General features: G+C 46.0%; 1 protein-coding gene across 6 annotated transcripts in view; it reads right to left on the reverse strand.

Annotated features, from left to right (window-relative positions):
- AP1B1 (adaptor related protein complex 1 beta 1 subunit) overlaps nucleotides 1-24,371 on the reverse strand; it is a 61,268-nt gene that overhangs the window by 18,910 nt on the left and 17,987 nt on the right. For all 6 annotated transcript variants that reach the window (XM_019506717.1, XM_019506713.1, XM_019506716.1 and 3 more), the window contains exons 2-9: nucleotides 16,849-16,911; nucleotides 13,996-14,101; nucleotides 12,318-12,453; nucleotides 10,975-11,220; nucleotides 6,198-6,388; nucleotides 4,736-4,957; nucleotides 2,544-2,664; nucleotides 1,130-1,225 (exon numbers count right to left, since the gene is read on the reverse strand). In XM_019506717.1, the coding sequence (XP_019362262.1) occupies nucleotides 1,130-1,225; nucleotides 2,544-2,664; nucleotides 4,736-4,957; nucleotides 6,198-6,388; nucleotides 10,975-11,220; nucleotides 12,318-12,453; nucleotides 13,996-14,101; nucleotides 16,849-16,885 (1,155 nt within the window). In that variant the 5' untranslated portion in view covers nucleotides 16,886-16,911. The remainder of the gene's footprint in view (nucleotides 1-1,129; nucleotides 1,226-2,543; nucleotides 2,665-4,735; nucleotides 4,958-6,197; nucleotides 6,389-10,974; nucleotides 11,221-12,317; nucleotides 12,454-13,995; nucleotides 14,102-16,848; nucleotides 16,912-24,371) is intronic.

Genomic DNA, 24,371 nt, shown 5'->3' on the forward strand with positions numbered 1-24,371 from the left:
GGAAAAAAAAAAAAAAGTAATAGCTACCAGTTTCCTTATGTTAAAAGACTGGAGGGAACAGGGTGGAGGGGGACAGAAAAGAAAAAGAGAGCCCAGGCTTCATTTGGTGAGTAAAATCCTAGGTGGAAGCGGATAGCTCAGCTACAAAATGTGATTTGTATAAAACCCACTGTGTTTAGTGCTATCTTGTTCTCTGCTGGCAACTTTTCAATTCACAGCATGGTTAGATTTGCTCGAGGCACCAACTTAGCTCCAGTTGTGCCTTGTCTGACAATTTCATTCCAAGACAGCTAGTTTGCTATTACTGAACTGCTTATTCTGATTTGATTGATCGAGGAGGTTTTGCATCAAACACAATTTATTCTGTCAAGTCAAATTTGTCCTGGTCTATGAATAGGTTTGCTTAGAGACAAGATACAGATTTATTTTTACGCAGAAGTTTCAAAACGATTTTGTAATCCCCTCTCTTCTAACATATCCGAGTGTAAAGAAAAAAAGTTAAAGTGAAGGATTAAACTTGAAGACTTCTAAAGAGGGGAATGCCCTCTTCACCTGTCCAGTCTTTTGCAGCCAACAATGTCTCCAACTTAGCGTATGGAGACAAAACACAGAAGTTGACAGCTATAAAATGAATAATGTATGTTTCTCCAGAACTATGGTCAAAACAGAACTTCTGGAACAACTTCAGCCCATCTTCTCTGAAGCTTATTTCCAAGGCAAAGGACTTGAAAAAAATTCTCTCCACTTCTACATTACAAGTCTAGGGTGGAAACAGCTCACTGAACAACATGCAAAGGAATAACAGGTGCAAGTAATCCATCAGTGGACTGTCAATTCAAGATAAATCTTGAATTTACCTTTAAAAAAAAGGTGATGGACTTTGTTTACACCTGTGATCCCTACAGCTAAAACAGTGCTTGTAAAGTTAATTAGAAGGAACAGTACACGTGGAACAGATTATATTTGACACTTCTGGAGAACAAGGCAAGAAACTCCTACACCCCCAGCATGTGTTGCCTGCTGTGATCCACCAGGTAATTTAGGCTGCTTTTATTTCAGAAATAATAAAAGACCCAATTTCCCTGGAAGTGACTTCTCCTTCCAGCTGCCAATGCATCCTACCACTCACCTCAACTTTGATGGCACAGCGGCCAATGGCTCGAACCGCCTTCCTAACAAAGTCCACATCCACTTCTGTTGCATATTCCTTCAATTCAGCAAGCACCTACCAGAGAAGAAAAAGCAGAATGAGACCAGAGCCCTGCCTTGTCCCCAAAAGGAGACAACAATATGTAGACTCCTTTAATTACTAGAGACCAGTATTTCTTCAAAGACATGCAATTAAAGGCAGTTCTTATGGCTGATTGCATATTTTACTGCTGTAGTGATCTGATGGCTTGGTGAAGGCACCATGCCATAGTGACAGCAGCCTCTGTAGAGCTAGAGGCATTAATAATTCTTGCTCATTGGACTGGGTAAATTAAAACCTTCAGGAGCACTAACAAGCATGGTGGCTTGATAATGCTACTCACTGTTCAAGGTGATTGCTCCCAAAAGCTTGCAAAGAATTTTCTCTCACCCAACTACTCAGTTGGTTTAATAAAAGATATCACATCAGCCCAAAGACCCTCGCCTGCTTATGTCCATATACCAACACGACTACAACCAAAAAACCCAGCAACATGGAAGATATCGAATTTTGTCATTTAAAATGGAAACTTCACAACACGAAGGGCGATTGTGCTGAAAGCTTGCAAAGAACTTTCTTGCAGCTACTCAGTTGGTCTAATAAAAAGATACCACAGCTACCCAAAGAACCCTACCTACACTCTTTGTTCAGGGCTTCCTTAAAGTGAGGGTGCTTAGCGTCTCTGGCACTAAGGAGATGCAGCTGTAAAGTTTGCACCATTAACACACATGTATAAAATAGGACACCAGGAAAAAAAAAGAGCTCCCAGTCTCTCCCACTAAAACAGAAGTAGCCTTCTTTTACTTTGCCAATGTGCCAGAACAGAATCAAGGGGCTCAGATCCTCTAAGAATTTGTTCAGCAGTGTCTTTAGCAGTCATGTGCCACTGATAAGAAAGATAGGAGGTAGTAAAATCCATGGTGATCCAGGAAGTGACGCAGCCAGAGGAATGCTACTGGACAGGCCTTAGTCCAACCACAGCACGGGACAAGGCAGTCCAGGTCAAAATTTTTAGCATTTGCTCTCTCCTCAGAAGGAGAGTGAAGCTAAGGCTCTCTGGAAACTCACTTCATTAGCCTGAACAAGCTTTGGCCAGGCTCTAGTCTAACTCTCTACAGATGAGTTCCCACTCCCTTTCAGCTCTGTGACTTAGTTTCATGTTAATTATCCCTGCATGCGACTCAGGCTAAACAACTCTTCATCTACTCCAGAGTTCACAACCTTTAGAGTTGTATCCCATACACTAAAGTCACCAAAATTTAACCAAAATTGTGACATGCTTACCATCCATCCCATCGGCTTACGACACCAAGATGTCTACCCTTCCCCCCTCTTCCGGCACCCAAGATCTGACCTGAGCAATATTGGCCTGGGATGCCAGGCGGATCATGATGTCCAGTTTCTCCAGCTTAACATAGATGGGGTCATTGTACTTCACAAAAAACACCTTCATCTCATGCTTCAGGATTTCAGGCCTGGAAGGAGAGATCCAGAAAGGGAGGGGAGGTGGGGGGCGCTGAGGGTTGTTATGTGAATTTTAAAAAGTTCCCTTTTTTTTTTTAAAACCCCCACACAAATAAAAAAAACCATTTAAAACCCAAACCCAAGGATGCCTACCATGAATCTGTATTCAACGGAGGTTAGGAAAGCAGTCCCAGTGAAGCAATTTGCTAGGTCAGATCACTGGGCTCAGCCCCCATATTCTCTCATTTCTGACAGTAGCCAGTACCAGAAGCTTTTGAGTAAAAAACCAAACTTGCCCACTCATAAAACGTAGCTGTTGCACAATACTCAGCATGAGAGAAGAATAAGTCAGTAAGCCTGACCCCCACAATCAAGTGGAGCCCCCAAATGCAAACTATAGATTTATTACATGTGTTAGTTCTCAATTAAATGCTGTAGCTGGGACGAAAGACAGTAGAGCAGTGGTCAACTGGGTGCTGCAGTTCCCTCAGGTGCCATAACATGGGTGCTGCCACAGCCAGGCTGAACTGCCTTATGTGGAGGCAGAATGGCAGCAGCTGAGGCTAGAGCCCACATTCTTCCTGATCTGCTTCCACATGTTCCTCCTGGAAAATGGAGGATGCCAGGCGGGGGGGCTGTCCTACACCCCTCTGTTTCCAAGACAGGCATGCAGGGTTGAACTAGGAAGGGCTGTGGCAGAGATGCTTGCTCCAGACCCCTTTGCACTGTCCATGTAGGGAGCTGGGCTGGGCTGTGGCACTATCATTTGCATTGCCCGGTCAGGAGCTAGGCTGGCTGCAACAGCCCCATCTGGAGGTGGTGAGCACAGGGACACCAAGGACAGGAAAGATCACGCTCCTTCCCCACCACCCTCTGTTCCCTGGGCTGGTGGGCATGGGGTTCATACAGCATTCCTGCCCACTTTAGATTTACCAGAAAAGCTTAATACAGGAAGGAGTGCAAGGCAGCACCTGGCTGAGACATAGTGAAGCAAGTGGAAGCAGAACAACAGTAGTTCTCAACCAGCCAAATTCAAAAAGCTTGTGGAGAGTACCCCACCCACTCATCTTGAAAAAGGTTGCAAATCACTACTGTAAAGAATTTTAACTAAGGAACTGACCAAGTAAGGGCTCCTGAATGTCTTGTGTAGGACACTGCACTACTCAAAACTCATTTCATTAACCTCTAGGTGCTTTGACATTGCTGCCAGACAACACTGATAAAAAAACCTGGGAAAGGAAGTCGCAATTCAAAGCCCTAAACTCAAGGAAGAGATGCAGTTTTCCTTTTTTTTTTAGGGCAACTAGACCCTAGGGCACCAGCAGAAACAGTGAACTACTACTGGGGTTTGCACAGTGCAACATGGGTGTTCAGCAATAGAAACTTCAGTATTTGTATGATCCTGATTACTAAAGGATCTGGGCATCAGTCTTAAGCATGTGCACTTCCTCACATCTTAGCATTTCCCTACTGTGCAATTACACCATCTTGCAAACACAACTGAAGTACAGAGACACTGACATGCCCAACCCACATCAAGTCTGCACGAGGGAAAAATACTTAAAAGAGGAATGCAATGTTTTCAAAAGGACAAGCTACCTAAAAGTTCTCCAAAGTGTTACACATCTGATTAACAGCCTAAAGAATACCAGAGCTAGTTGTTCATTTACCTTCTACACTGTGCAAGACACCAACTAGAAAACACTGGCACCTCAGTTTCTAGTCCATTTCATTTCTTTGCTCCAAAATGCAAGCCCCATGCTGGAGGCATTCCAATGCTGCTGGAAAGGAAAGGCAAATCCCCCAAATGGATTTGACTAGAATTAAGAGCAAACCCATGATGATGGCTCTAATAATAGAGACCTGCTTTAGCAGAAGTTGTATATTAGTTGTAACAGGGTCTGGAATTAACTTCTAGCTTGCAAGTCCCACAGCAAATTGTACCATGACCTTGTGTTACTGTGGCTACTTCTAGAGAAGGGTCACCCAAGGCCAACCAGACCTGGCAGTGAGGAATAGGCTGGTCCCCCTTGCCTGGCTCTCCCCACCCTGCCCACAGAGTAATAAATGAGGTCACCTCACCTCTTCTGCACAATGAGGTTAATGTTGCGGAGAGCCACATACTGCAGCTCAGGCTCTGCTGAGAGCAGGGTGACCAGAGGGGGAGCCAGTTTCTTCAGCAGGGTACCATAATAATCCAGGTCCTTTGACAGCATCTCCATGAACTTCATCAGCACCTTCACCGCTGACAGGACCACAGCAGAGTTTGCATGGGACAGCCGGGGAGTCACCCGCTCACAAATGCTAGTGAGATGATGTAGAAAGGCAAGACAGACAAAATAGGGAAGGGGAGAGAGAACGGAACAGAGAAGGATCAAGAATTTAATTGTAATAGTCCAAGAAAAGCACTGCCAGTACCACCAGGTTCCCAAGTCTGAGTCAGTATCTGTTTTCAAGAAGACAGTGCAACTAAGCCAGTAAAAATCCCTTTCTATTAGCACATGCTGCATAAACACTAGGGGGCTCTGGTGACAGCTTTATATAAGCAGAGGCGCCACAGCACAGACAAGCCCCGATCTGCAGACAAGCCATGACCTACAGCACGGTTCTTACGGGAGATTGCCTCTAGCAGGCCTAGGAATCAGCAATGGACTACAGAGAAGGACAAAGGCCAGCTCTGCTCAAATAGGAGAATAGGCAAACAGGGGACCCTAACCTGAGCAAGACAACAGAAATAGAGAACCCATTAAAAAACCCACAAAGAGAAGTGTTTTCCTTGCATTAGTAAAGAATGATCTCTGCCTAGGAAACTAGAGGTCAACTGACTTCTATCAAGAGATGCCAGGGGTGGGAGCCAGGCCATGGCATTCTGAATGCTCCCCCCAGGCCAGGAGGCAAATGCTAGGTGCATGGTAGGAAGAGGGCCATATATAAAGCCAGAGCCATTTATATCACTGGCTTACAAAGCTGCCTTCTCCCAACTGTCAAGTGAATGCAAAGGTTTAGCTCCAGAGGACTTTTATTCAGCATGATGGCTACACACTCCAGGAAAGCAAAGCAGAAGTTATCCTTTGAGATGGATTCTCCATTCTTCTCAGTCTCTTTCTCTCTCCCCTTGATTCTCACCTCCAGAAGTCTCAGCCTGCTGCTTGCAGTGCAGGAAATGAGTCACGTGGCTCTACAGACACCACATGCCACCACCTCAAGTTACTTTACTAGAACGTGGTGGTGGGCACTCAGTGAGTGATAAAGCTTACCCACAGGACTCTTCAGAAGAGAGGAGTCACAGCATTAGTCGCATGCATGCTCTATGCTCCAACTGAAGCAAGGGAAACTGAACTCTTCACACAACTGCTGATTCTACCCCCCCTTTCCCAACTCACCCTGAGGGCAGGAAGAAGAGGGCAGAGACTTAGGCAGGGCCTGGTCCAAGTAGCAAATATGGTTTTGGTTTTGTTTAAGGACTGTTGGCCAAGCAGACCAATTTCTGCATCTCTCAAGTTCAGAACCAGCCTCTATACCACTGAGATCACCCCTCCCTCACCTCTGGGCCTCCCGGTCATCTTTAGGCATATAGTTGGCCAGACAGTCCAAGATGAAAATCTGGCCCCACTCCGTGCACTCATTCAGGGCTGTGAGCAGTTTGTTAATAGACTGGGGGTTGAGGTCCAGTAGGTTGCTGCTAGGGTGAGATTCTGCTATCTCTGAAAGAGCTGCAACAGCATTAGCTACCACCTGAAAGAGAGAGAGAGAGTTACTAATCTTGTGTAAAATGGATGTTTAAAAACAAATCAAAAACAACCCAAAACCAAACCAAGCCTCCCCAATAGTCACCATATATGCAAAGCAACAGTACTGGGCAGAGAAACAGCTTATAGGGACTCAGCTCTTGGAACAGACACCTTGTTGGCATTTGACCATCATCTATAAATTCCACTCCCCATCACCACTCTCCACCCCAGCCAAGGATGAAGCTTTATTACAACACCAGCTATCAGCCACTTAAAGCACCAACCAGATGTGCAGAACAACTCTAGTCTTTGGCTTTCACTGCTGGTATCACAGGGGCATACACCTTCAAGTCTGTCCTAATCTTGTTGGCTTACTGAGAATGAGTAAGCTGGAGGACATCATAGCATGCCCTATGGCCAAGATATCTGAAAGGTCGTTGTGCTTGGGTGATGTACCGGAAGACTGGACAAAAGAGCCAAACATGGTCCCAAATCTTCAAGAAAGGGAGGAAGGAAGATCTAGGGAATTACAGACCTATCAGTGTGACATCCACCCCTGGAAAGATCTTGGAGAAAATCATCAAGGGATGAATCTGCAACAGGCTAACGGAAGGCAACCTACTGAATACCAGCCAACATGGTTTTATTACTGGAAGTCTTGCCTGACCAACCTCATCTCTTATGACCAGGTGACACATTGCCTGGACAAGGGAGGTGAGGTCGATATCATTTACCTAGATTTAAAGACGACCTTTGACTAGGTTTCCCATGATGTCCTCATGACCAAGCTGGAGAACTGTGGCCTCAGCCATCTCATGGTCCAATGGCTGGGGAACCGACTCTGGGATCAGACCCAAAGGGTACTAGTTGATGGGAAACGTCATCCTCCCACTTTACTTGGCCTTAGTGAGGGCACAGCTGGAGTACTGAGTCCAGTTTTGGGTCCCCCACTTCAGGAGGGATGTGGAAAAGCTCAAGAGAGTCCAGAGAAGAGCTACCCCTATGATCAAAGGCCAAGAGAGCAAGCCTTATGAGGACAGGCTGAGGAACATGGGACTCTTCAGCCTGGCAAAGAAGGCTCAGGGGGGACTTGGTGGCTGCCTATAAGTATATAAGGGGGATGCATCAGGATCTGGAAGAACGCTTGTTCACCAGGGCTCCCCAAGGGATAACTAGGTCCAATGGCCACAAACTTCTAGAAGGCTGATTCAGACTCGATATAAGGAAAAACTTCTTTACAGTCCGAGTGTCTAAGGTCTGGAAAGACTCCCCCCAAAGGTGATCTAAGCACTTACTCTGGACTCATTCAAAAGGCATTTAGATGTTTATCTTGCTGGGATCATTTGATCCCTGCAGACTTCCTGCCTCTGGCAGGGGGGCTGGACTTGATCTCATGAGGTCCCTTCCAGCTCCTAATGTCTATGAAATGAAAAGCTGGTCACTTCAGATGGGCCCAGGTTGCTCAGATTCTGCCTACCACCACTTCCCTGTAACAGGACACTAAAGGCTTGCAATCAACACTTCGCTCAGCACCAGAGTGACATTTGGGGGCCAACTCCTCTCCCAACAGTGCTGAGCTGAAATCATGTAAGTTAACATACAAGAGACAAGAGTAATTACTGTTAGCTTGCTCCCATCACCTACGCAATAACAACATCTTAAAATATTCAACATATGCACCACTAAAGTTAAGATGAATTCAGACAGTCCTTCACCCTAGGGCTTAGCAAATGGCAGTGTCCATTATTCAGGGTCTGACAGCAGCCGCCTTCTTTCATAGCTACAGAACCATAAATAATCTCTTTTGAAGCTATCTGCCCATTGCTGTGGAAGCCTAGAGACAGAAGCTAGACTGACCAGACCAAAAGATTGGAAGGGCAGTAGAGGAACAGGAGAAATGGTAGGCAACAGGCTCTGAATTATTTTGTCAAGTCAGAGTTTTATATTCAATAAGGTGAAGAGTCCAGAGAAAGTGAGTCTCCAGCTAGCATTCAGATGCTATAGACTTCTACCAGTCTACTCTAGCAAAGTTATTCAATCACTACAAAAGGAGTTTTACCCGTCTCTAAGTCCTGGCTGGCAGCAGAGCTGGATTTTGGCAAGAGCATTTTTCTAGAGACAGGGTTGGTAACAGATTACCAAACTCATTTGCTCATTTCTTTTTGTAGGGAAAAGAGAGGAACTCATCTATGTCTAGCATCCAAACAAACGTAGTACTATCCAACATGTACAGGACTGCCCCTTGAGTCAGTGCCACGACAACCACTTTGGTACATGAGGGTCTGGAGGAACTCTGCAGGCTTGTTCCTCTTTGGGACTTCACTAGGCAAAGTAGTACTGCTGGTAGGCTAGGAGAGAGGAGATAGCACCAAGTACAAAAGTGCCCAAGGGACAGCTGTCAGAGCTCTCCATCAGTGTCAGACTGCGGGTCTCTCCTCACAGAAGGCTTACGGCTGAGCTGTCAAGTCTCTGCTGCAGAAGGAAACACTAAACAGATGTTACACAAGTCCTTCATTCTGGGGCGATTATATTGCCATACTTTCACTCCCCTCACAATGGTCACAAGGCACTCACCATCTCTACACATGCTGTACTAAAAGTGCAGCCACCGCTGGTGTATAGGACAGCTGTTAACTGGCATGCAGGAAGGAGAGGGAGAGAAGTTTTGGCTATGTAAAGCCCATCCCTATACAGAATAGGGTACAGCACTGTGACTACACAACTCTCTCAAACAGAGCAGGGATTTTAAAGGTCTCAAAAAAGTCATACCTTAAGTCACATAAAATGTGGCTTGTTCCCAAGAGATGAAGGGCTAGACTGACCCAATAACAAAAGTTGGAAACGCACTTCTGCCATATGCAGTTTAGGCCATCTCTACTGGTACCGTAATGTCCAAGCACTCTGTGAACTAAGAGCTACTGGACTCCCAATGTAACTGTTGAAATGTAACCTATTTTTATGCTAGGAACATTTCTTGCAAGAGCTAGGGGTTGTCATGTCCCTGGCTTCCTATGGGACAACTTTATGGAAATGCAGGGTGCAGAAAGAAGTTGGCTCTCCAGGCAGAGGTATACCAATACAGTTCTGTGCCTTGGACAGTGATGGGGCAATGTCCACAGCTGTGCTGCCAGCAGCAGCTGCCAAACTAGAAGCTGTCACTCCCTCAGTCAGCACCCATGGTTGGTGTCCCAGTTACAATCCCCCCTAACTCTCTGTAGCTATACAACAACCTCCAGAATAGAAGACCAATAGATCTTGGTTTCACACAAGCATCAAGGTGACAGTGCTTGGAATCATATTGACAACTAAATCCTTACAAAGCAAGGGGCACTTGATTCTAGGATAAGCACATTCCTGCCACTCCTTTTCTCATTGAGGATATGCAGAAGAGACTCCAGGGCTCCTGTGAGGCATCTGGGAAGCCACTAGGCTGAGGATTTCACGTACAAGACAGAAGCCAGTCAACAGAAAGAGGGAAGGGCTTGCAATGAACTTGACTGGCAATCTAACCACAGTTCTTACAAGAATGCTCCTGAAGGCTCATTTCCCTGGGAAGCTTACTGCAAAATGAACTAGGGTGCAAGTTTAAAGCAGCTAGCTCTTCTGCAGCAAGGGAATGCTCTGAAGGCATTTAGCATGGAACAGTTATTCCACGCAGTTGTCTAGTGTAGAAGAGCTGTAAGATTAAGTTATTTTCTTACTTGGTGGCACTGTAAAAGGGCTTCAGGCAGACTGTACCAATACTGCTCCTTATTTGCTGGGTACTGTCATTCATAGCCACTTACTCTAAGTTGGTCACGGAGGACAGAGAACTAATGTAAATGGACTGACACCAGAACTGCTCCTGCAGTGTGGGTCAGAAGCTTCCACTGACTACCCCAGAAGCAGCTTTAGCAGATCCCCAAGCCATGTCTCTCAAGTCTCCCTAGTACAGAGCAAGTTCAATGTTTGCCCAAAACGAAGCCAAAATACACCTTGCAATGAAGAATTGTGTCCTCTAATGCCTAGTCCATCCCTTTGCTAGTAGTGCAGGAAATTAAGCCAGTAACTCATGCCAAACTATTAGGCTCCTTCCTCCACAGTTCTCTAGTTACTTTGAACAGGCAAAAAGTTCTCACCATGCAAGGACAGCAACTGCCTGTTTATAGTGCACTGCAGAGATCAAAGGAAGGCTCCATCTAAGAGCAGTCAGGCAGGTGGCAATTATAAGGACAATTGTCATGACCTATAGAGCATTCAAGAGGCAGTCTCTAAATAGCGCAGTCTAGTAAGCAACAAGACAGGTTAGGAGGAGGACGGACTGAAGCCTAGTGATAAGAAGAGAGTCCAAAGCAAGTTTCCCTTGTGTGTACAGTGGCACTGGAAGAGCCATTCAAGATTTCTCAGTGCTCAGGGTCATGTTCTGCAGGATTTCCCAAAGCACCCCTGGTTAAAGTAATGACTGCAAAGACCCAGGCAAAGGTTTATGCTTGGATTAGCAGCAGAGGGATGAATAGCAGGGGACAGCCACTGCCTGCATCCAATACAGTTTTGAGGAGGGGAAGGGACAGAGGACAGCACAGAGCAGCAAAAGCCAACAAGGACAATCACCATAGGGTTGGAGTCTGAGATGAGGTCTTTTAAGGTATCTAGGAAGCCTTGGTCCTCCACCAGCTGTGCATTGATGTCATGAAGCTTTGCCACACAGACTGCAGCTGTCTTGCGCACATAGGGGTCCTCATCCTTCAGACACTTCCTCAGAGGCTCACAGAGATATTCTGTTATCTTATCCACCCGGATGCAGCCCATCGTTCGCACAGCTAGAGCCCGGATCAGGGGGTTTGGGTCTTCGCAGTCCTACAAGAATGAAAAGGGATGTTAGATTCCAGCCACTTCACTTTGGGCCACAGTTTTCAGACCATGTTTGACAAACCTAAGTCCATCTTCAGACACCAAAATTGCAAGTGACCTGAATTCCAGAACTGCTGGGCATACTCTTAAGATCAGACAATTTATTGGAGGCGCTTCAGTGTGGTACCGAGCTGGAAAGCCTGGACAGAAGATTAACCTTTTAATGCCAGCAATTTGGGTTTTAGTGTTATTTTCAGGGCACCTGCCATCAGCAATTAGGTTTTACCAGTGCCAAGTGACCAAGTTCCTTCTGCCTTGTTGCCAAATACAGCAATTTTATTTAGCTGCAAGTCAGTCTTACTCTAGTGAATTGTAGAAGCTAAATACCCTGAAGTATGAAATGGCTTTGCATTTGCTATGCTGCTTTGGCAGGATCTTTTGTTCCCAATCCATTCTTTTGCCAGCCTCAAGCTACTATAAGAAAGATTATAATTAAGGAGGATCACGGCCTTCTTGACTGCAGACTGGCAAATTCAAATGTGACTAGCACTGGATACATACTAGTCAAAGAGGCTCAAAACTGCGCACTTCACAACTTCCCCCTTCTTAATATCAGCAAAACACAACTCTTACTCAGAGCTCAAAGAAAGGCCAAACATATCTCCTTTGCCATTGTTTAAAACCTAATGGAATGAATTGCTGCTTATTTGCTACACAGAGAAGGGAAGCCAAGGAAGTCAGCTTAATTGACGCTGAGGAAATCTGAACAAGTGGCACGTTATTCTGTTAGCTTCCCATGGAAGAGCAAGAGAAGGGCAGGACAGGAACGAGTGAGGGGCAGGCCTCTGTGAAGGAGTCTAAACTTATGCCAAGTCAGGATTAAGCTCTTGGATGGAGCAGATGGACCGAAGGGTTACCCATCCATAAACTGGATGGAGATTTTGCCACTTTTCCTGGAATAGCAGCACTAAAATCAGTGGCAATTTCTTACTGATATCCTGTCAAGTCTGTTTGCTGAATTAGTTCAGCCCTGAAAGCACAAGGCAAGTCGGGCTCTAGCCCTCCCACCATAGAAGTCCCTATACACAATCTTCCCATCTCACCTTCACAAATGTGTTGACAGCCATAATGGCCATGTCTGGCTGACTTTTGGCATAATTCATCAGGTAGAGATAGACCAGCTTCTTAAGCTCAAGGTTATCAGTTTGCATACAGTTCACCACATCTGGAAAGAGTGCACTGAAAGACAAGAGCACCAGCATCACTACAGAAAATGTTACCGGGACAGGGGAACAAGAGGGAAAGTTACTTGGTGTGCATAACCTTTCACCTATACGGCAGGAAGGTGCCTGTGGAGTTGCATCTTCCACGAAGGACTCAACACAGCAAGCACAATCTCCGTTTAAGATGTAGGAATGTTTGAAATTAAGTTTCCAAAACACATAAATATGTATACATATTTATATGTTTTGGAAACTTAATTTCAAACACACAGACTTTGAAGGCAGAGCATCTATATAAAGCTTTAAAGGCTTTGCCTTTCCTGCATATAAACTGACTATACTCACAGACCAGCTCAGCAGCAGCAAGTTAACAACATTTTAAGAAACTATTAATTAAGCATCTTGTGATAGTAACACTGATGGCTCATTAGGATCAGTCTCAGGCTACAGACACATGCATCTGTACACAGTGAGAAAAAAGAAAATAAAAACAGAAAAAACGAGCAGCATTTCAGGCCCAAGGAAGAGTGGCATGATTGAAGCCCTTCAATTCAGTAGTTCCAGTCATCCCATCTCTCTATCTTGTCTTGGTTTGCAAGGTCTTTATGGCCAGAATACCCTGATGGAGAAGGCCACAATCAGTGCTGCGAGCACTGGGCTAGTGTCACCACCTTTGGTTTCAAACACAGCTCCGCTACTGACTCACTGCATAACTAAGAGATGAGACTGAAGTGACTTGCCCAATCCCGACAATGGATGAGGGCACGCTACACTGGCTACCTTTAAAAAGTGTGCAGCAGTTAAAGGATGGGCAGTGCTAGGTGCTTTCAAGGCACCTTTTGCAATGATCTTCTAGTTGAAGAAACTTTGACTACACCAGTACTCAGTAACTGCCTCAAGTCATGTATTCCTAATATAGGAATGGTACAATAGGGAGAGGACATTTAAAGTATGATTAGACTAAGCCAGAGGAAGAGGGAGGAAAGTGAAAGAGCTTACTTTTCTCTTGTGTTCTGGGCTCAGCAATAACAAGACTGTCACTGAAATTAGATCAATCCTCTAACAAAAAGGGGTTTCTTTGCTTTTTTAGAGTTTAAATTGGGGGGAAAGAGGGCAGGAAGGGGAAAAGCATATAGTCTGGAAGCCAGCCCAAGCCTCCTTTAGTTAGATTACTAAAGAAGGCAAGTCAAACCTGCTGGCTACTGGACTGCTTGCCCTTAATACACTTGCCTTTCACAGCAGAGACTGCAGATACAAGAATTCACATCATCCTTGTGCAAGGCAATGGGATAGCTGTCCCACAGAAGCAACGCAAACATTCCCTTAAAGGAACGGGAGGCTGACCCCAGTGCTCTCCTAGAGGGAATCTGCACTCAGTCCAAGCAACTTTGCTGCTCAGACCTATTTACATGAGCTGCTGCAATTTGCTAGTTTACTATGTATTAGGAGCAGTTCCTGGGCCTCAGCAAGGTGTCAAGGCATCCCTCACAGCCAGGTTTTATTTGGGCACTTGCTCTGTCAATTCATAACAACACCTCCATCTTGTACAGCTGCGCACCTGACATCTTTCCCAACGGTCATGGAGGCAATCACTTTCTTCACTGCTTCTTTCTTCTTCTCCTTCTTGTCGCTGTTTAATTCTGCCTTCAGTTCAAATATCTCTCCTGGAGAAGAAAGAGCAGCATTAATGCTCCCTGCCACAAACTGTTCTTTTTACCAATCAGTTGCTCTGCTTCTACTACCTACAAAGTAAGGGTCAACAACATATGGCCCAGGGGGGCAATGGGATTTGGCTTCTAGAGGTGGAGGGCTTTGCTTGTGCAGGACTGAACACCTAGAAGCTGCACCTGTGCTGCTGCTTCCCTCTCCCCCGAGCTTCAGCATAGGCACAGCTTTCAGCTGGTAAGGAGCTGTGCTACAGTTGGGCAGCTTCCAGCTATGCTCATGCCACAGCCATGAGATGACAGGGCAAAGGAGAGGCGAAAGGAACAGAAACAGCATGAACACGGCTTCTAGCTGCTCAACCTGGCTGGAAGTGGTGTTCACACCACAATTAGGGAGCAGGGAGAAGTGGCAGCAGTGAGGGACTTTGCCTAAACCTAGAATGGACAAAGCTGCACCCCTCCCAACCCCTGCCATGAGGCACCACAGCCTGCCAGTCCTCAGACTGAAGATCGGTTGTTTCTTATCTATAGCATGCAAAAAGTTGCCAACCACTGACCTAATGCGGCAACCTCTTGATTCAGGTGGGGACAAAGAACAAATAGCACTGTTAACCTGGGCCTTCAAGTGAGCCCAGTCAAAGGGACACTTCAAGATGCCACAGCCTCTACTTCACCAGCTGAAGCGACATCAAAGCATCATTATCTGATATCTCTGAATGAAGAGTACTAGAGAAACAAAGAGCTCTTTAAGTTGGAAAGAGCAGTACACTAGTTATCCAAAAGGGGAAATGGACATGTGCAGTCAGAAAGCTTAACCAGCTCATGGCTGGCTCCTAGCAAGATATGAAAAATCCACGGGGCAGAAAAAGCAGAGTTCTGAACTGTGGCGGGGTGGCGAGAAGGGGCACGTTATTTATGATGAGAACTCGCATGCTGCACTGCAGGAGTCTATTAATGGTTATTAATGCACCCTCCAAATGAAGCCAGAGGAAGGAAGGAAGCACTAGCTAAGCGAACCTGCCAGCTGGACAGCACTGTGGAAGGGATCCCAGTATCCTCCACCATTCCAGCAGCTAGGAGAGACTGGGCCTCTCAACCAAATGGCTACCAAACCCCTCATCTCCTGCAAAAGGGCTGATCAGCATTTGCAAGTTATGAATGCAAACTCAATCCAGAGCCTCAGCTATAGTTATCACTTACTCCTCTCTTGTTCTAGTAACAGAATCACAACAGCATCAATGTGCCTTTCCCAAAGGAAAAAAAACCAAAATGAATCCCAAAATTGGGCAAGGGATGGTTGCCAGTGTTTAATTAGGCAGCTGTTCGTGCTCTCCTAGCAGTTTAAGCAGTAAAGATTTGAGTCACCACAAGCAAGGACAATGGTCCAGTTGCTGATCTATAGACTCGTGGTCTGTGCTTAAAGCAACAGTGGCACTAACTGAAATGCAGCAACAGCAACTGCAAAACAATCCTGAGTTTCAGTCATTCAACCCAGCCTGACAGCACCATGAGCTGCTTTGGGGTCTGGTATGGACAATGGCCCATCTTTAGATTGGGCCAAACATCCAGCCTGGAAGTGGTGGGGGTGGAAAACAAAGACTGATAATACGAGCTAGATAAAATTCACTGTGCCCACAGGCTCAGCAACCCAAGCGTTGAGGACCAACTCCCTCACTAAATCAGAATTTAGAGTAGCACGCGTGGCTATAAATGCCTGTGATTAAGACCACAGCAACAGAAGAATCTACTATAGTCATGCTGTATAAGCAGCAGAGCAGAGGGCTTTCACAGCTCTTAGTATGCTAGTTACTGGGATTACAGTTACCCAAACCCCTGCTTTTAATTAGCTTTCCAACCTCACTGATCAAGGGTAAATAGTCTCTAGTAAAACAGATTGATCAGCAAGGTACCAACATGCCTATTCATCATTTCCTTGGTTTGGCAGCTTCTTCAGTGTAGGAAAAAACCCCCGTAGCTCTTTAAATCCTTCTGACTTCCATTGCTGGTTCAGCAGTCAGTAGAAGTTCCAGGCCCTGCCAGGACTTTCCTCCTCGCCATACCACCCTCCTAGTTCTAGTTATTAAGCTATCCAAGTGCACCAAGGGAAGAGGCCACTCTGACAGCTGCAACAATGGGTGTTACCATGCTGCTGAAACTGATAGAGAGAGACGGTTAAAAGGCTGGTCTCAGTTCATGCACAGGCAGCAGAGCCTGGGCAACAAACTGCCTTTGCCATACAGAAGCCTGGCAGCTACATCCTCAGTCTATCCAGTTTTTGGAAGCCAAATCAGTGGGTGGTTCCTTCTGCAGCGACAGAGTAGATTACCACAATATCTGCATGCACAGGGCTCCTCCGCCAGTTTAGCAAACTGGAGGGCAGAGTGTTCTGACTGAAAGCATCCATGCTGCCAGCTTAAGCTCTGTAAGCGAGGAGGAAAACAACTTCAAAAGCCATTAAACAGTTTATCTTCCCCCTCCCTGTTAACACCATGCAGCTACTAAAGTTGATGAGTAAATGCAGCAAATAAAATAATAAAAAAAGAAATTCTTCCTGCATCTGGACAGCCAACAGGACAGGGTGCTACCGCAGGGCTTAGCAAAGGTCTGGAACCAAGTCACACCAACAGTTTACTGCGGAGGGGAACTAACTGAACTCGTACCAAAACTCGGACAAGGGCGTCATCAGGGAGATGAACTGAAAGAACAAGGAGACACCACTGAAAGCATGAGAAGCCCCACACAGTTACCTTTCTTTGTAGTAGTGAAGTACTTGGAGTCCGTCATTTTGGTCCCTGTTTTGCAGTGCGTCTCTGCAAAGAGAGGAGGCAGAGAAAGTTTACACCCTGGCCTTTCTGCTGAATTTGCAACAGCAGAGGAAGCCCAGGGAAGAAAAACAAAGTGTGGGGGAGATTCAGCTCTTTCACAGGAAAGACAACAAGGAAACCCACACGGTCTGCCTGTGTGCTTAACTGTCACAAGAGTTTTAAATGAGGAAGGCTGCAGCATGCTCCCTCCCCTAGGGAGGGCATGTGTAGGCAAAGTAGTGCCACTTCCTCCTGCCTGGTCTATGCTGGCAGTTCTGCAGCAGCACTGGTTAGTAGTGGATTTAAGAAATCACTGCTCTGACACTGCTCCAGCACCCACGTCACCCAACAGTTATGTTGCTCCCAGGAGTGACAATGGTGGAGGCGGCGGCCCAGCCCTTCACATGGTACCAACTCTGGTCTAACTGCCAACAGGGTACATCTCAGCAGAAACACGGTGGATCAGAGAAGTGAAACTCCCCATCTGCTCTCAAAGGCAGCCTCCACCCATTTCAGAGACAGGCTCAACAGGCAAGAAAACTCCATTGCTTTTCTTTCATATGGTCTGAGGGTATGTGAAAATGCTGGTTTCTAACGCTCCTTCCAGGAACACAGGGCCTTTAGGAAGAAAATAAGGAGACTGCTGCCTTGCAAGCTTGATGGGAAATTAGTCAACTAGCCTGTTCATAGTAAGGGGGGGAAGGGGAGGGAAGGTAAATCAAAATCATTCATTCAATCAGCAGTTTCCCTGTGAACCACTTATTTCCTTGTCCAAGGCTGAAAGTCCTCCCCCCCCCAGTTCAGATCCTAAATTGAAAAGGGCCCCCTTTTCAATGAGGTACTTCACAACCAATTCACTTCTTCCCACCCCCAGAAAAGTGATACAGAATTAGCAAGTACCCAGGACCCTGCCAAGGAGGTCATGAGTCCTAGATTGAGTAATGCCACTGGGGCAGAAGAAAGAGGACACTAAATCCTCCACCACTCCACACAGGAAACAGTTCTGAGAAGAAAGAGAGGAACCAAACAAAAAAACAAACTGCAGACAGCAATTTCTATGGAATCCCATTATGGAATTTCTGCAGTAAATGTACAGAATAATCTTAGCTCAGAGTGCATAAATCTTCCCTACTAAATGCATCTGTAAGAGCCACTAACTTTTCAAGCAATGCTTCTTTAAAACTTTAAAAGCTGTCAAGTGTTTCAGGCCCTGGGATTTTTATATACCAAATAAATGAGCACCAGGCTGGCACCCCTGGCACTCTGAAGGAGTCCAACACATACAAAATGGGCAGCCTTTTAGGAGGTGAGCTACGTGGTTCCAGATTGTGTCTTTCTGTGATTACTTAACCTGTCCTTCTTTTACCTAGGATTTAAATCATAGAAGCACATTTATTTCTAGGCCCTGCCAACAACCTAGAAGAGCAGAATGTGAGAAGGGCACTATCTCCAGGCCTGCCCCCAGAAGGGAGACTTTAAAAGTGTGCTAAGTCTGCTTCAGTATAAAGAGTAGCTTCAGCCTTGGAAAACCCAATACTGCAATTCTGTGCTAGCTAGAAAGAAACTGCTACAGTGAAATTAGACTAGTCGATTTAGAAACAAGATACAAGAAGGAAGCAAAACCAGATGAGAGTTATATATAATAGTAGAAGGTGCTTTCCTCTAAGCAAGAGGCAGCTGCTAGAACCTCCTCCCTCCCCATTTTGAATGGACTAGTAAATCCTCTGAAATTATGCAGTGGCATCCAATCTAGAGGATTTTATACATCTCCAAGTGTTAGTACATTTAAATCTCCATTGCCACACGAGGCAGCTAAGAATCACCCCTATTTTGTAGGTGGCAATGAAAGCCAGGGATCAAAACAAGATGCAGCAGCCAAAGAGCCAGGCCTAGCAACAAAACAGATGTCCTGATTGACAGGAACACAGAAACAAGATGGCTAGTGATTGACACAGGTAAGAATGGCCTGGGTAGTAGATGCTGGCTTTTCTGGGGGTTGGGGACAGAAGAAGGTGAAGAACTGCAATCAGGAATATTAAGATACAACTGTCACAAGGCATCCTTTCTTGTTTGGTATGCCAGACACCAGCTCCTCAGTCCTTCTGAAAAGCCAGAAGCCCCATGACCCTGAGTGTTCTGGTTTCAAAGCACTCCAGTCTTCTCTTTCTAGGAAGAGAAAGAAAGGAAAACAAACTGGTATGTTCAGTGTCTTCTTCCCTAGGCTACCAAGGAACCAGTTACCCTTTATCAGTTAAAGTGGTGACAAAAGCTATTAAATTATGCTGCAGCATACTCCTGCACCTCACTACAGATCTCCTGTTCCTTGCAGCCAACAAAAGGAAGGATTTGCTGTAGCTACCCCCCCCAATAGATTTATACTGCTTTATCATGCAATGCTTACTTTATTAGCCTTAGTTTACAACAGAGAATGGCCTGTGTGGCTATGTAAGCACCTGAATTTTATTAGCCTTAGTTTACAACAGAGAATGGCCTGTGTGGCTATGTAAGCACCTGAATTTTTTTCATCTGGATCCATCAGCTGCACCAGCAGGTCTCTCCCCCTTTTGATTTCTGGTCTCTGGGCTTTTCAGCATTTGCAATCCACACTTATACTGTTTCTGCTCCTATTCCCCATAGTCCCCACCAACAAGGGCCATAACCCACCCCTTTTCTGTACAGGCCCCTGAACTTCATGGCACCAAAACCAGGTCTCTGAAGCAGTCCCAACCAGGCAATTCCTTCTTATGCACTGATGTAGGAGCTGTAGGCTGGAGTATTACACTTGAACTTTGGCAAAAGCAGGACAAATACTGCAAGGAAAAGGTGCAAGACCTGGTTTTGGGAAGTATCCAAAAATAAACTAGGATCAGCTGTTGTGACCTTGCTCTCAGCTTCCTGCTTCTGCAGTGGAGCCTACCTTGGTTTTGCCATCAACATGAGACATGGCCAATTCCTCCAAGAGTAGAAATAAGCAAAGCCAGTACCTTAGTGCCTGGCAGCAGTTAGAAAAGCAGCTCAGAGGTTTAGAACCTGTGACTGCACCTACAGCCCTGTGTGCAATGCTGTGTGCTATAACCCCAGGAAGATTGGATGGACAAGGGTAATGAGGCATTACTGCCTTACAGAGACAGCAGCTAGGAGCTTAAACAGGACATGACTGATGTTTATATAGCACTAATGAAGGTGGATGATAAAACGCCCGGTCTCTGGGTACAGTGCAAAGCCAGGAGCCAGGAACAAGTTTTGGAGGAGTGCCTAGCAGGGAAGACAGGCAGTGGAGAAGTTGCCTACGTTAAGTGTTACTAAATGCTCATGCAAGTAGTCACAGGCTTGCAAGGCTTCTCTTCAGTCAGTATTTGAGACTGTGCAGCCGTCTTTAGACACCCACTCAGATGAGGATCAAGCATTCTGAGAGCAGACCGACTTCCAGCACCACTGCTAGGTCTCCACTTCCAAGCTCACATCTGAAACAAACCCAAGAGGGGCTATACATGTACCCAGGGCCCATTCATCCTCCCTTGCTTCTCTAACAGCAGACCACACTGGAATATTATTGCTTTGGTTTTCTCTGCGGACATGGATACTGGGAATACACTGCCTCCTAGTTTCACACAGGCACTTTCTATAGCAGAAAAGTGACAATACTAAAGCAACTGACAATTTTTTGTATTTTGTCCAGCTGCACTTAAACAGGGTCTGCGCATAAAAAAATCAAGAGTCAAAACTGACACCAGCCCTAGCAGAAAAGCTACTTGTGCCCACTCGTGGCTGGCAGGATGCCAATTAAAGCCTTCTCCCTCCTTCCCAGTGAGCAATTGATAACTCTGGCATCTTAATGAAAGAATAGGAAGTCTTCCCAAACTGCAAGAGCTACTGATCAGATCAGAACGAAGTCAGAAGCTGTGTTTACCCCCACTGTAGAACTGTGCTCTGCTAAGGAGTGCTAGGGTATGGGAACACGAACATCAATGCAGAAAAAGCCACAAGTGCTATAGTTAGAACTATGCAGTGCTTTACTAGCCAGCAGCAGCTGCCAAAACCACAAGCTCAGGTATCATATGAAACTGTTTAATGGCAAAGAGTCCTACAACCAGAGAAGTCTGCCTCTTAAAACAATCTGCAACTGCCCAGTTCAGCCTTCTGATAAAGTAGATAAGAGGACAGCCAAGAAAGTCTTTGGGCTCCAAATGTACACCAGCTGCAAGAAGGAACCTCTGTGAAGCCTTTCCCTAGCACGCTAGATGCAACTAGAAAACTAAAAAGGGGAAGCCTGACTGCCACAGAGTTGCTGAGTGAGCCTGGCCAAATAATTTTTCATCTGTGATGGATGCCATTTCACTTATCAGCCTCCAGCTTGCATCATGTGTATGCACTCTGGAGAAGGAACTGGCTAAGCCTGGGCAGCCTGAAGTACAAGAAGGCTCCTAGTACTATCAAACTATAACTAGGCCCTTCCTGACTTGTGTTGCTTCAAAAGGGATGGGGAGATGGGGGAGGGGACAGGAGGAAATGGTTTCCATCTCCTCCATCCCTTTCCCTCCCAAAGACAAAGGGAAAAAAAAAAAAGTTGCTGTGGAATGATCTAAAGCTCTACAAAGTTAAGTCACCAAAGGCTAAACCAGGTGAAAGAATAACTACATGGTTAGAGTGTAGCTAAAGTTTGACTGGGAGGAGAAGAAAAGCTATACCCACTTGGTTAAGTTTTCACTGTCACCACACTAGTCTCCAAAACTATCCAAATCCCAGGAGGTAACCAGAACAGTTGCACAGTTCCAGATTTCTGCAACCGACTATACTAGCCAAGACTGGAACAGGGCTCAGTCTGTCTGCCCCCCCTCCCCGGATTTCAGTCTCCATAGGGCAAACACAGGGTTGTTTAGACTTTTATACTAGGATTTTGCATGCAACAGGATAGAATTTGCCATTTTCCAGTCCTCGACCCTGCTGAAGGCAGGGACAGTACATGATGCTCTTGACTGTGCACAAAGCTTGCCAGTTCACTCAGGAAGCTGATAATGAGCCAGATGTATACCTACCTGATGGAGGTGCCACAGATGTGAATGGTTTTATGCTAGGAACCGATTTAGCACAGTGTCCCAGAGACTAAGCTTCTCACGACGTGTGCCAAGTTGTTTCCATCCTCTTTCCCTCCAGGCCATGGAGGAAACAGCTTCTGGTAAGCAGAGTCCTTTCAATCACTAGAAAGCTCTCAAAGTTAGCCAGCCACTATGTCCCCCAACCACTGAGGAGTTGCTCACGGGAACATGACCCCTTCCTTCTGAACAGCAGGAGGAACTTCTGGGGAGGGAGTCCATCTCCTAAGCACTAGGGAGAATGGCCCCCACAATAACAGCCTCTTATCTTGCTACATGCGTCTTTGGGTGGCAGTAGAGATGGTGAATGCCAACGACACTAGGAAGTGGAGTCAAAAGCAGGGACCAGCTCCTGGGAAAGAGAAGGGAGCAGCACCCTATCGAAGTGAGACTGGATGCAAGTCTAACTCTCAGAGCACCAGGCAACAGACCACTTAACTCTCAAAGCTAAAGTATTTTTCAGTAACCACTTCTTTATGGGACAGCCCAGAGGAGGAGCTACCGTACAACACACATGGCTGTAAGTAAGCCCATTTTGCAGGGTATGCACCTGTCCAAGGTAACCAGGAAACTTTCCCAGGCAAGTGCCAATGTTCTACCCAAACGAGCATTCTCTTTGGAGGAGCCGGATTTCCACAAAGCGAGCCTCCAAAATGCCTTCTCTTCTTGGATCTACAGCAAGATCCGGCAAGACTCCAAACTTTTCACTGATGCTACTGGTAGCCCCACTGTCAATTCCACCCTAGCATGCTTGTGATTTTTATGCTCTTCCTTGCTGCTGCTCAAAGCTGTTCCTTGGAGGTGATAACTCTAATGGAGGCTAGGAATGGGGAAGCCAGCACAGTACAGACAGCTTCCCCTTAAAGGGCCCAGGAAGCTTAAGGTACTATTCACCTTCCACACACGAGATGAGGCTGGGGCAAGGCTACCAAGCCACAGATCAATACAAAGAGAGAAAGCTCCTTTAAGTCCCATGACAGAATGCCTGAAGGCTTCTTAGAGCCCTCAGATTTTGCCAATAGCCAAGGAAGGGAGGAGCACAATTTGCACATGGCTGTGTTTCTGGACACTGGGATTTTCATATTTTTCTTCTTAACCTACCAGCTTAAGTCCTTTGGCTTTCTGCTTGTTCTGCCATACCTGAAAATCTTAATAGCCAGCAAAGAGATAAAGAATAGAGTGTAGGAAGAAAGAGGAAATGGACCCTGAAGAACAGCCAGAGAAGATTGCACTGTCTGTTTAGAAAAGACCAGATCTTAGTGTGACACCAGGAATGGAAAGCAAATCGAGATTTAGAGCTCCTCTAGTGCAATCTGATTGTCTGCTCTAAGTTGCAACTGAAGTCAGTCTAATGGTTTCATTCAGAGAAGCAGGAAGGTGCGGCTATAGTAGCTCAGGCCCTCAGAAGCCGATGTCAATCATAAAAATCAAAAAAAGAGGGTTGGAGGGATCACAGGAGGTCATCTATTCCAACCCCTGCTAAAAGCAGGACCATTACAACCAAGGCTTTGTCTAGCTGGGTCTTAAAAGCCTCCAAGGATTGAGATTCCACAACCTCCCTAAGTAACCTGTCCCAGTGATTTGCTAACCTCCTCAGAAGAAAGTTTCTCCTAATATGCAACCTAAACTTCTCTTGCTGCAACTTGAGACTGTTGCTCCTTTTTCTATCATCTGCCACCATCCTCTTTGGAACCTAACCCTAACTGCCCCCCCACCCCTCCTGCAGGGAGGGGAAGGCTGCTATTAAACCCCCCTTACTCTTCTCTTCTTCACACTTCTCACCCAGTTCCCTCAGGCTATCCTCAGAAGTTATGTGCTCCAGCCCCCTCACCATTTTCATTGCCCTCCACTGGATTCTCTCCAATGTGTCAACAGCCCTTTAGTGGGGGGCCCAAACCTGGACCCAGTACTAAAGATGTGGCCTCACCAATGCCAAAGAGAGGGGGAGAATTACTTTCTTCCATCTGGGACCACTCCTACTAATGCAGCCCAGTATGCCATTACTCTCTGCAACAAGGGCACATTGTTGGCTCATATTCATCTTATCATCTGCTGTAACCCCTAGGTTTTTTTCTGTAGAGCTGCTGCTTAGCCAGTCAGTCCCCAGCCTGTACCAGTACATGGGATTATTCCATCCTAAGTGCACCATCTTGCACTTGTCCTTATTGACCCTCATGAGACTTCTTTTCACCTAATCCTTCAATTTGCATAGGTCTCTCAATCTACTACTCACCACAGCTTGGTTATCTGCAAACTTGCTAAGGGACACCTTATTCCATCTTCCAGGTTGTTGAACAAAACCAACCCCAGGACTGATCCTATAGCACTCTGCTTGATACCAGCCACCAACTAGACATTGAGCCATTGATTACT

This window comes from Gavialis gangeticus, unplaced genomic scaffold (assembly GCF_001723915.1).
Source record: "Gavialis gangeticus isolate Ggan-Ray unplaced genomic scaffold, GavGan_comp1, whole genome shotgun sequence".
NCBI classification, from domain to species: Eukaryota; Metazoa; Chordata; order Crocodylia; family Gavialidae; genus Gavialis; species Gavialis gangeticus.